Source organism: Carcharhinus amblyrhynchos, chromosome 10 (genome assembly GCF_965287045.1).
Source record: "Carcharhinus amblyrhynchos chromosome 10, sCarAmb.v2.hapA, whole genome shotgun sequence".
Classification (NCBI taxonomy): domain Eukaryota; kingdom Metazoa; phylum Chordata; class Chondrichthyes; order Carcharhiniformes; family Carcharhinidae; genus Carcharhinus; species Carcharhinus amblyrhynchos.
Window position 1 is genome coordinate 27,153,012 of NC_137333.1, and position 12,869 is coordinate 27,165,880.

The following is a 12,869-nucleotide window of genomic DNA, read 5'->3' on the forward strand; positions in this document are numbered from 1 at the left end:
AAGATGGCTCACAACCACTCTGTCAAGGGCAACAAGTAATGACCTTGCCAGTGACCCTCACATCGCATGTACAAATAAAACAACCAGAGATGTGAAATGGCAAGCAATTGCTTTGTTGTATCAATTGGATTTACCATCATGGATATCAACAACTCATGAAGACCGCAAATGGACCATAATTGAAGCATCAAATGAAGGGAGGCAGAAGGTGTTTCACCGACAGTGTGAGTAGGTGTGACAATGAATTGCAGGCACATGAGTGCATGGTCATTCATCATTTCTTACTTTTCATCACTTTCACTTCAGGGATCCAGGAGAATCCAGGCATTGTTCGGAAATAATAATGGGGAATAAAATGTTGCAGAATTTGGTGGTCAATCGAAGCTGAGAAGCAGGACAGAAATTGTCAATAGCGCAGGAAGATGAATTCCTGATCACAAATCAAATTGTTGGAAGAGAAAACTGGTAAGCCAATAGGACATGCCGGGGATGGGCATTGGTGAGGCATGGCTTTTGGAAGTAATGTCCAAATACTAAACATGGCTGCAATACAGCAGGGGAGACAGAGGAAATTGCACAATAGCAGATAGGTGATTGGCAAAGAAAGAGGTGAGGCATAGCAATGGAAGGCACAGATTCACATTCACAGCAATTGGGACTTCTCACAGATAGCACTGCATTTTACTTAAAATTCTGATAAATACATTGTGGATGAATGCTCAAAAATACTCACATCTGAAATACTTTCAAGATTTAGCAATAAATTTGAAATCTTCAATGATTCTCTGGCAGTGCATGCTGCTTGAAAGTTTCAAAAGTCATGCTGAGTGAATATCTTGTGAGTAATAGCTCATGGTAAAATTACCACACATGCCTGCAAAATGATATGTGCCTCTGTAAAACAGCACTGGCACTGATGGGTGGCCTGACAAGCACCATCCAATTATATCATTGATTTGAAAAACAGTGCATGCTTGGGTAAATGCCATAGAGGATGGATGCACATGCACAATTATACTCAAGCAAAAAGGTGCCTTATGGATCAACATCAGGAGTTACAGTGAAATATCTTAAGGGACTTCACAGGGTGTTTTTCCTGATTGGGAATCTTGAACTGTGATGGTTATAGTCTCAAAAATAACAGTTGGGCATTTAGGTCTAATATTAGGAAAATAGTTTTTAAAAGGGTTGTGAATCTTTGGAATTCTCTACTGCAGAGATTCTGGATGCTCAATCATCGACTATATTCAAGTCAGACACCAACAGGCTTTTTGATACTAAGGGAATCAGGGGTCAAGGCTATAGTATGAGAAGGTGTCATTGAGGTAAAATATCAACCAAGAGGAGATCAAGAGGATATATGGTCTAGTCCTTTCCTATTTATGATGTTTTTTACTGCATTGTCTTTGGTCTTCAAGATAATGACATGTTGACTCCACTCATATTCATGTAGCTATCCATTGGATGAGGGCTTCTTTCTCTGAGATACTCCTCGATCAATTTGAGCATTACAAAGATGAAAATTTCTGTTGGGTGAATTGAATCAAAATTCTGTGCCACCGCAAAGGACTAAGATGGAGTACAGGATGGAGTGGACGCTGAATGAAAAATAGGAACTGGGAGGATAAATGCATTGGGCTATTTAAATTAAAATGGATACTTACCTGAGAAGCGACACCATAAAGGAAAATGGAGGAAAGGCAGACAGTGGACAGAGAGCTGCTATAGCTAAGAAATTTGTTGAGCAGGCTTTAGGGCTGAAAGTTTTGTTTCTGTTTCTGTAAGATTTTCCCAGTGTCAGTTAATCCATTTTCTTAAGCCTCATGGTGGAGTCATAGTCCTCACTAATTTGGGATGCTGGTATAATAATGGATGTGATAATAAGATGCATATTTTTTTTTAAACTTTATTCCAATCCAATCAAGTCAAATTAAACCCAATTCAGAGTCCCAACAAGTTGGGACATTCCCGATCCAAGCTGACAAGACAGGGCTCTCACCTCCTGTCTTGGGCTTGATCTACATGATCCAAGCTGACTGGAGTAGGTGTAGCTCCTCCTCCAGGGCTTGATCTTATTTGCATCTTAGCCAAATGGCCGAGATGCCGCTTTAAAAAATTGCTTCAAATGAAGCTGAAATGTAACCTAATGACTTCAACCAAGTGCAGCATGTCGATACTACACTTGATCTTAGCCTATATTCTAATTATGCACATCTAGTATAAATCAGCTGCTAAAAGCAGTCCACCCTTCTGTTACCTTGTCTTTGTGCTAGAAGCTTCACATTCAAGTCCTTGACCATGGACTTGTTGACCAAGGAAGGAGTGTTTAATACTTGGCCAAAAAGATTTATAACAATCCTACCATTCGTTCCAACATGCCCATGTGGTGGAACAGATTCCTGGTCACCGTGCTTGATGCAGAGTGGTGCCCCTAAATTGTAATCAGGTGGAGAGATAGGTTACTGCTGCTCATTGCTTAACAATATCTCTTAATTTGTTCTCTTAATTGACATATCCATCAATACCTTCAGTGGTGTGTGTTAAAAAATGCAATATAGTTTGCATCCATAATTCTCCAACAGTTCCTAATTGCAATGAACAAACTATTCTTGCCTCCATGATTATCTTAATTCTACAGGTCGGAGTTTAACTTGGTGTTGTGAGACTTCTCACTAGCTTAATTCCAGCATTGACAAAGTTCCAGCACATGGAAAGTTCCATTCGCATCAAAAGATGCCTTTTTAAATCTATTAAGAGAATGAAGTAGTGCGTCAATTTGCAAGAATAAATCGGTATCTAAAGCAACAAATTACCCGGGAGATAAAGTGCTGGCCTCCATTTCTTGAGCCAGGAGGTTGAGTCATCTAACTGTACCAAACAAATCTGTGTTTAAAGTTGTCCATGAACCTAATCACGTGACTGAAGGCAATATTTCTAACTTTCCCAATTTTACTTGTAACTGATTTATTGCCACAATTAACTAAAACAAGAATGTCAGCCTAATAGTTTAACGAGGGTCAGAGATTTTTGTCTTCTCGGTGTTAATTTAACGATTTGGGTAGAAAGCATTCGGAGAACAGAAAGCGCAATAGATTGTGCCACCAAGTAAGAATCTTGCAGCCTATATATTAAGTTGTCGTTTCACTTTAGACATATTCATCAGCATAGAATAGGTCGGGAGCTTTCTTTCTTCCGAACAGTTACCAATTTATTTCCCGTGTGCTTTATGATTCACACCGTATATTGCTTCTGTTTAAAAAGAGAATAAGGCCAATGGTTTCGTCAGGATTGTGTTTTTATAATACCTCAAAGGAGCTGTGCAGGTATCATCAAAAGGGTTCTGGCAAACTTTCTGCTGACTTATTCAAACTTCACTAAACATTGCGAAAGAGAGGAAAGTCACATCATCACATTTCATTCCAGCAAAATATAATTATTCAAGCAGCTTTTGTACAAAATCACCATGATTAAGCGAAATATTAGGTCACTGTTGCTCTGGTTTTTTTCCCCCCAAAAGGACAAGCCTTTTTCACTCTCCCTTCCAGTTGCCTCGCTCTACCCCAATAATTGTTCAGGTACAATTATGCGATGTCCTTTACTATAATAACGGTAGCACGGTGGTTAGCACTGTTGCTTCACAGCTCTAGGGACCTGGGTTCGATTCCCGGCTTGGGGCAATGTCTGTGTGGAGTTTGCACATTCTCCTCGTGTCTGCGTGGGTTTCCTCCCACAGTCCAAAGATGTGTGGGTTAGGTTGATTGGCCATGCTTAAAAATTGCCCCTTAGAGTCGTGAGGTGCGGAGGTTAGCGGGTAAATATGTAGGGATATGGGAGTAGGGTTTGTGGTCGGTGCAGACTCGATGGGTCGAATGGTCTCCTTCTGCACTGTAGGATTTCTATGATTCTATAATATTTTGTTTGGTGTGGAGATTTGAATTATACTTTAACAGATTTCAAACTTCAGTGAAGCAAGTTTGTCGCAAATTTGCATCATAAATGCAATATAAATGCAGGTATTCCTGTTAAAATGATCCATTAACTTCATATAACATGCCCTTACACATCTCAATGGCAGTGTTAAAGCGTCTACTTTCATCAACACAGTATGATTCACACACTTGCACTTTACATTTGTGACTATTAAATCAAATTCAATGGCAGTGATGAGACAATTCAACTCTGGTGGTATTTGATATCGCTTTCTCAGCATCAATCTGACAAACTTTTCATCGAGTTTAATAGAGTTCGTTACAACTTTCCCGTGTCCGTGATAGTAAATGCTGAAGATTGGCTAAGGCTCGGGAATGCTCAACTTCCAACACGTATATTCGTTTGACGCATGACAGTAAGAAAATAGCTCGGGTGCTGGAGTTGCTTTAGTAAACATCCTGAACTGGAGCTTTTCTATCTTTTCAAAAACTTCCCTCACTCTCTCATTCATTTGCATAACTCAAACTCCACCTTTTCCCATTCAATCCAGCAAAGCATATCTATTCAGAAGGCATTTAGTCCATTTCTTTCTCGGCCGGTAAACCTATTCATCAATTGTTCTGCCTTGTAGATTGCATTCTAATGCTAATCTAGCGTGTTAAATATCTTTTTGTTCTCCTTTCACCGTTTTGTTATTCAGTTTATCCAGTTTTGGTCACCCATTTATTTATTTATGCGCCTGCTTCTATTCAGTGGCTCATGTATTTTTTATTATGTTGTTTCACTGTCATGCAGTGTCAACTTAGTCTATTCAATAAGGGCTACTTGAAGGGCTAGCGGGACAAAGCGTGTACACATTGCACTGCTATTCATTCTGGCCAGCTGGATCGGCTGAAAAAAAAACCTTGTGAAAAGAATCCTCTCACAAAAGACAAGAATAACTGCACAATGCTAACAGTTTTCCAAATACTACTGATTGGTTTCCACACAATGAGGAAAAAGCCGCCGGTTTTTCTTTCTCCACTTCAACAAACAACACTCTCACAAAACCTCCCAACCCAGGGTTTTGTTCATCCACAAAACCTCCTCGACTGGATAAACGCGCCAAACGAAAGTTCTTTTCAGGTCCGTTTTCTACGTCTGCTGTAGAAAAGAAAGAAAAGGAGAGAGTGAAAGAAGGGGAAAACGAGGGAAATAAACGGTGAATTAATATCGGCCTTTATACTCTTGCTGACCTCTGCAGTTTTGTTTAGAAAAGGGACAGCGGCAATGAGACAGTTATTCTGGTATTCACCAAATTCAGTAAAACAGGTTGTTTTCATGTCCAACATATGTAAAAGCAACAATATTCATATTAACCCAACCCGATTGGGTTTTCTCGGTTTATTACTTCTGCCCCCCTCTAAGGCAAAATAACAACAAAAAAAACCCCGTCATAACAATCAGCTCTAGTTTTAGGGATGCGGTCTCCAGTTATTCTGGTTAGTGGAGAAAGCTGATGCCTTTAGTTTACTGTCCACACACACACACATCACTGCAAACTCGTTGTTTTATTAACTGCTGAAGTTTAAGCTCCGGGAGTATTTAAACTTTGCAATGCACCAACGTTCCCAGGTTCGCTTAATGCCTTTGCAGTATATTTAAACACTGGAGGTGTCAGTCACAATAGAAGTCCAAAAAAGCCGGCTGTGAAACTTTGAGAAAGTGACTAGGACTTGTCCTCATTTCGACTTCCTTCCCAACAGCCTGTTAGTTCATGTATTATCTTAATTGAAGGGTTCGCGGCTTCTAGCCCTGTATTGCTATTATGAGAATTCCTGGTGAAAGGATTGTTGTTCGTTTCCAGGTTCAATACGGCTTTTTTTTTGTTCGTGTTGGATACATATTTCAAATCGGTAACTTCCTTTTACAGGATATGCTGTTTTCCCCGGCAGATTTTTGAGGCGAATGATCTTCCCTCCCACATGTTCCTAGCACATTCACATACTGTATACAGTGGCCACTCACAGATAGCTTAAAGCGAGTGCCTCTCTTCCCTCCCCTTTCTCGGGAGTCTTAGAGCCACCATGAAAGAGGAAGTTCCGTGCGGCGAAGTGCTTGTGTATGACAACTGCAAAGTGGCGAGGAATTGATAGGTTTAATTAACCATGTCGGAGATAATTACTCTGGACACAGAAATTAGTTCGCTATGATCGCCCAATTCCATATTAAACAGGTCAAGGGTCATTTCATTTCATTCCATGACAGTTCATGACAAGCGTTAATACGAGAGAGAACGGGGCGAAATGTATGAAATTCCTGATGGGTGAAAATTATTCAACTACATTTTACAAAATTAAAATGATATGTACATGATATCTTTATCTGAAATGCATTTTAAATCAAACGTAGTTGTCTTGGCGAATACGTAGATATAAAATCAGTAGGACGCATAATCCACGAGGCATGTACTTGGAGTTCAATTTTAAAACTACGAAATGAAAGATGTTTCAGAGTAAAATGGGAATGGAACTTAACAAGTTATATAGAATGTAATTCCATCATTAATAAGGAGACTTCGGCTTGTTTGAATTCGAATAAGTGTCCTTATTTTCGATGGCAGTGCTCTATCAATACTTCCAAAAATGAACAGAGAACTTATCTTTCTTCTGCTTTCCAAAATATTTCGCGCCGTTTTAATTTTGGGGGGAAAATATTGAAGATCCAGTCTCCTAAAACGTAGTGAGTTTCTGAGATGGTCAATGCCATGTGCGTCCCCTGATGGAGGGAGGCAACGTTCAGAAAACAAGGTTGTGACTGGAAATTGGTGCCAGTATAAAAAGTGTGATGTTGCCATGGGTTTTGTATTATGTAACTGCGAAAATATAAGCACGGAATATACTGGTCAGCCAAACGTTTCGCAGATCTGGTCACACTATAGTGGAGCGCGTGTGCATTGTGCACCTCGCATCCTCAAGGAGTGTTCGGTTTCAAAGTTGATTTTAATTTTAAAGCGGCAAGATTTGACTGCACATGTCTTAAGGATCTTACAATTTACGAATGAGGTTACTGAATGCTGTGATGGTGTAGGCGGGGAGGTGAGCGTCTCCCAACTCCGTAACCAACGCTGTGCCATTGTTATAAGATGCCGCCCCCCGCAACTCTGCCCATAGGCACCGCAACCTCTAACCAAGCAAGTTACAGCGCACCAAGTCACTATGCCTGCTCACTCCGTGCGCTGCAGGCACACCATGGAATACCTCAACACCAACTCCCCTTTCCAATGCCAAATTCCCATCCCGTCACCACTATAAGTGAAAGAACAGCCCCACACACAGATGGATTAACTGAGGGTTTCAAATATCTCCTTGATACAGTCATATACTCAAACACAAAATCCAATCCCCAAAAATTACAGTACCTGTAACGCACAACTGGTGCCGTTGCCCTCTATGATAATCATTTTTGGTATTGTCTAAAATTACACATACTTATATATTACTTATAAAACTGACAATCGAGAAAATAGATAGAGATTATCATAAATCAACTGGTTGAAGATATAATACAGCCTTGCACTTGGCAACATTAGAGAGTTAAAATGTATTGTGGGAGTGGTGCTGCAGATCTATACAATTGTCAGATGGATTTTCAGATAATACATAGACTACGCGGAGACGCTTTGAATACAAAGTAAAATTTAAAAATATAAACACCTAATCTCTTCAAGATGTGAGCAAGTGTTTAATACTCATCGCAAAGGCAGGTCGCAGAAATAGACTGTCAAAATAACAACCGACCACCCTACAGCAACAACACTTGCTGCTAAATTTATTTTACAGGATGAACAGTGAACATCAAGCTGATAGCTATCTGGATCGCTGAGAATTGACAACACAATGTTTATACTGACTATAGAATTTAAACAATGGAATTGATCAGGATAAATTATTTTCAGATTTGCATTTCCTGACAATGATGCATTGAGAAGTGCCACTGTGCATAGGTGATGGGCCGCTATATTTTACCATACTCTTTGCAAAATGTAGCCGATTTAATTCAGCATTTTGAAGTATATAAGACAGCTTATCTCTGATGATATTCAAAACATTTCTTTAATATCATTCTCTTTTCCATATGTTGAGAAATATACGTATTATTTACACAATGCTGCAGCTACTCCACCTATTTAAGCACGGCTTATATGTTGTTGACATACTTTGCATGTCGTCTGCATTATGATAGTCGCCAAATAACTGAACATTGTTCCTGTTTGTACATGTTTCTAAATTACAATTACTTAAGCATGTTTGGGAGCTTAAATTTGCATGACATTTCTTCGTCAGTAAGCACGAGCAAAAACGATTTTAAAATTTCAACTCGGTGAAACTTTACATTTGTTGTGTATACGGACAATTATGGGCGATTTTAAATTGTAAATGATAATATTTCATGGTGCAAGGGCATCTTGTGTGTTGATGCTAGAAATAACAAGAAGGAGACACGTGTAAACCTCACTGGCCTAGTTACTCTGAAATGGGCGAAATGTTTCAGAAAACGCATTTTACAACTTACTCCTATTTGGAATTAACTGGGATAGTGTACACCCCCTCCTTGGTTGTACACTCGACACTTTTCATCATAGCATCGTTTTCCCCCAATGTAACAATTCCCTCTAAGGTTCCTAATTGGATTAGGACGTCCCCGGTGATGGACAGGACACCATGATTCCTGTTCTCTGCCAAAAGTATATTTAACTCTTGTTGGTGCTGCCAATTGGTTCACACATAGATGCACAAGTACAGGCGAGACCGAGTCAGATTTATTCGGCTTGTGCAACGGGTCCGTCTTGTATCTAATTCTTGAGAGTTTCATTAGCAACAAATAAAACTTAATTGTCTCTATGAAGAAAATCTCAGTGTAATGTTGAAACATTTTGCAAATAAATGACTTTGTAAAGAAAATGTTGACAATTATTGGACGGTGATACAGAAATCATTTTAAAACTTAAAAAAAAAATTGATTGCATGTTCCAGTAAAGGGATTTTTTAGGTATATCCAATAAATCCAGTAGCATTCACCAATCCAAGAATCTGTACACTTGGCGTTTAGTATAAATACTTTCGCCTTTTGTAAACTACTTCCGCATTCATCATGAGTTACTCACCTTTCAACATTAACTGTTTTGCTATCAATATTTCTCAGATTTATAAGAGCATCTGTCAAATCCTATCGGTGGCGATCTGTTGATAAGCCAGCTTTTAATATAGAAACGGCACCTGGAATATTTAAAATCCATCCGATATTCATTTTTTTAAAAAGCGGTCTGTAATCGTTACAGTTGATCTCCGATTCCTGCATGACTGGGGCTAGTTTGTTAAATAACAGCCTCCGATAGCACTTATCAGTTTGCAATCAGATCTTCTGATAACCCTGCTGAACAACAAGGCAGTTAACAACTAAATTATGAGCCAAAATTGTGAAGCAATGAAACAAAGGCAAATAGAACCGAGATTGTGTCTGACCAGCCTTTAAAGAAAAGAAATATGGCCATTAAAAATAATTCTGTATGTATACATAGTTAAAAGAATCTTGGCGATGTGCTTGACCTGCTCGCAATTGGATAAACATTTAATTAACAACGCCTTAGTGATTATGTGAGCTTGCGTGCGAAAGACTGCGCATGTCTCGGAGTCTACCTGCTTTGAAGTTAGGTTCACATGGTCTCCTGCGATCAGCAGACTTTCCTCATTCCTAACTAACTAGATCCTCCGCTTAGAAGGCAGCCAGGTTCAACAGACAGCGGAAGAAGTGCTCGGGGACGCTCAGGAAGCTCCGCCGCTCAGCTCGCCCAGTCCACTCCAGGCAAACGCCACTGAAAGACACACACCTGGCGTGAAAATCTCCCCTTCCTTCAGAATCCAGCCACTCCGATTTGAAAAGGAATTGTTATGACTTTGATCTGCTGACAAAGGACGAAAAGGCTGGGAAGTGATCAGAAAGTTTACTGGGAAGTTTTGGTGAGTGAAGCACCTGCCGAGGATTTGAGTTGGGTGTTTCGCTGTCACTATGTCGAAGCCTGCGGATCACGTTAAGCGCCCCATGAACGCTTTCATGGTCTGGTCCAGGGCGCAGAGGAGGAAAATGGCTCAGGAAAATCCCAAAATGCACAACTCGGAGATCAGCAAGAGGCTGGGAGCCGAGTGGAAACTTTTAACTGAATCGGAAAAGAGACCTTTCATCGACGAAGCCAAACGGCTCCGAGCGCTGCATATGAAGGAGCACCCGGATTACAAGTACCGACCCAGGCGCAAGCCCAAGACTTTACTGAAGAAAGACAAGTTCGCTTTCCCCATGCCTTACCTGGCCGATCAGGACGGCATCAAATCGGCCGGTCTGTCCGCCAGCGTGCTGCCAGATTCCTTGCTCACCTCTACAGAGAAAGCCAGACTTTTTTTCCCGCATGCTACAGCCAGCCCGTACTCACTTTTCGAGGCGAGCCATCTGGGCTCCAAAATGAGCGAGATCTCGCCGAGCTCGCTGTCCTCCTTGCAGTATGCCTCTCCGCTGGCTTACCAGAGCGGGGCGAGTGCTGCTGCGGCGGCCGCTGCTGCTGCCGCTGCTTTCGGCGGAGCTCACACTCACACACACCCTTCACCCGGTAACCCAGGCTACATGCTGCCCTGCAACTGCACCGCCTGGCCCGCTTCAGGACTGCAGCCTCCCCTCGCCTACATCCTCCTCCCGGGAATGAGCAAACCTACACTAGAACCTTACCCTGCCTATGCAGCTGCATTATGACAGGAGGCAAGAAGTTTCATTTGATTGGAAAACATGACCACACATGTTGTTTGTAAAGGAAAAATTTTAAAAAAATGAAAAAGACACTCGTGATCCGACAGGAGGTAACTTTCTGTCTGTTGTGTTGCCCGTCACTTGCAATGAACTGTTTCCCAGAAAATTGTTCTCAAATTCTGAGCTAACAATAACTTTTTGGGGGGACGGGGAACGGATGTAATTAATTGTAAAGGACAACAACCCGCCAATTCTAATCGATTGTTAAAATCTGTGTGTGTGTGTGCGTGTGTAAATAAATTTCCAATCAGATGAATCAGAGAGACAACTGCTACATTGCTGCAACCACATTACTATTGGACGAAAAGTCGAAGGAAATATTGTAAATGTGTAAAAAGAATCGCAGTGGCCGGATTCCTGAATATTGCACATCAATATCTGCGGAAGTTAACTGCTTTTTTTGTTCAACTGCATTGTGTTGCGACAGGACCTTTCAATCAATTTGTAAATCTGTAAAAAAAAACACGATTGCTCTGTCCACAGCTGTGCTTACGCGGTGAATGGAGGCCTGAGTAAACTGTGCAGGCAACAAGAAAGAACTGTACATTTTGTAAATGTAATTTTTAACCTGCAGCTTGTTGTCTGGTTTCTCCACCATTCAACTTCCCAAAAGGTGGAAGCTGTGGGACTGTACCCCATCTCAACTACTTCAAGACATTGCTGCAGATTGCGGAAAAGAAAGCGGAAAAAAAGATTGTAAATGTGTATATTTCGATGTTTGTTGTTGCATGATTAGTTCTCATTTTATATAATTTTCCCTCACACGAGCCGGTCCTGGTCTCGCACACTTGACTTCTTGGGTTTAATGTAAACTTACCTGAGAACGTGACCTATCTCCAGAGCAACAAAAGAAGAATAGGCGGAGGCACTGTTTCGGTGTGAAGCAGTCACTATTCCGACTGGCTGATATTTGTATTTATTGCTTAGTTAGACTAATTATTTTTGCATTTTACCCCTCGGATACTGGACTGTATTTTAGTCCTTTCGAGTAACGTTTGCACATTAAAAAGGTCATATGCGACCTCAGCGGTCAATATAATGTAACGATCAAACACAAACAGTGCAAGTAAATAGAATATTACACAAAATACCACGTGCACTATAGTTACTAGAATAGCCACTACAGTTGTTCAAAGTTCTTCATGGTAGTACTGTGTGGGCCACACTGGAATGACCTCTGACACTGCCATCTAGTGCTACTCATGTTATTGTTTATTAGTATTTAGTATTATTGGAGGAACAAAGCAACTTCCGAGTCATGACAATTGCTGAATATGTTGACTTTTCTCGGGTTGAAAACAGCACCACACTGACGATTGCTAGCTATAGAAGTGTCTCTCAAAATTCTTGACCAATATCTGTCTGAACAGAATTTGATCTTCAGCAGCACAAAATATGCAGACGTCGGCAATATTTTATTTTTCAAGTTAAATGCGTTAGTTAACATCTGTGGATCCTTTGGTGCACAGTCTAACACGTTGCTTTCCCATTGCCGCTGTTTTTCAAAACAGCAATAACATTGCCGCAAACTTATTTTCTTGCTTTAAAAATCCACCTGATTTCAGCATACCTGTTATGTTGTTTGCTGTTATATGTAATTCAAGTGTTGCGTGGTCCCAGCATGTTATTATTATTTTATACAATGTTGGCGTTTCTGTAACATACAAAGCATTTTTAAAGTATGCGTTTTGCGAATCTTTATGAAGTTTTAAACAGTGTGGTATTTTTGTTTTTAATTTAATAGTAGACGCTGAACATTCTTGTACATTTTAAGGTCTGATTACTACCCTGTTCATTTGTTGAACACAGCGTTTTAATAAAGAAGAGACCACTGAAAAATCAAATTCTTGTATTGGTAACGCGATTTGTATCTGAATTGCCCTTACGTACTTTGTCCAGGTGAAGTGTAAGGTATCCTCCAAAGGGTGTCTTTGTTCGTGCTTTGAATAGAATTACTCGGAAATCTAAATCAAGCCATTGTTACACAGAGCAGAAACCTGATTTATCACATTTTTATACTGAATAGGAAAGAAGATAAAACCATTTCGTTGTCTTTTAAAAACGTTCACGGTTGGTAAAGGGTAGCCGAGCTGAATACAATACTG

At 40.4% G+C, this 12,869-nt stretch overlaps 1 protein-coding gene across 1 annotated transcript; it reads left to right on the forward strand.

Annotated features, from left to right (window-relative positions):
- The first annotated feature begins 9,617 nt into the window (after nt 1-9,617).
- Nucleotides 9,618-12,583, forward strand: sox21b (SRY-box transcription factor 21b). Its single transcript, XM_080198150.1, has one exon. The coding sequence runs from the start codon at nt 9,979-9,981 to the stop codon at nt 10,708-10,710; it is 732 nt and encodes a 243-aa protein (XP_080054276.1). The 5' UTR covers nt 9,618-9,978; the 3' UTR covers nt 10,711-12,583.
- The last annotated feature ends 286 nt before the right edge of the window (nt 12,584-12,869 follow it).

Coding starts and splice junctions, on each gene's coding strand:
- sox21b (XM_080198150.1), top strand. CDS start 9,979: ATGTCGAAGCCTGCGGATCACGTTAAGCGCCCCATGAACGCTTTCATG.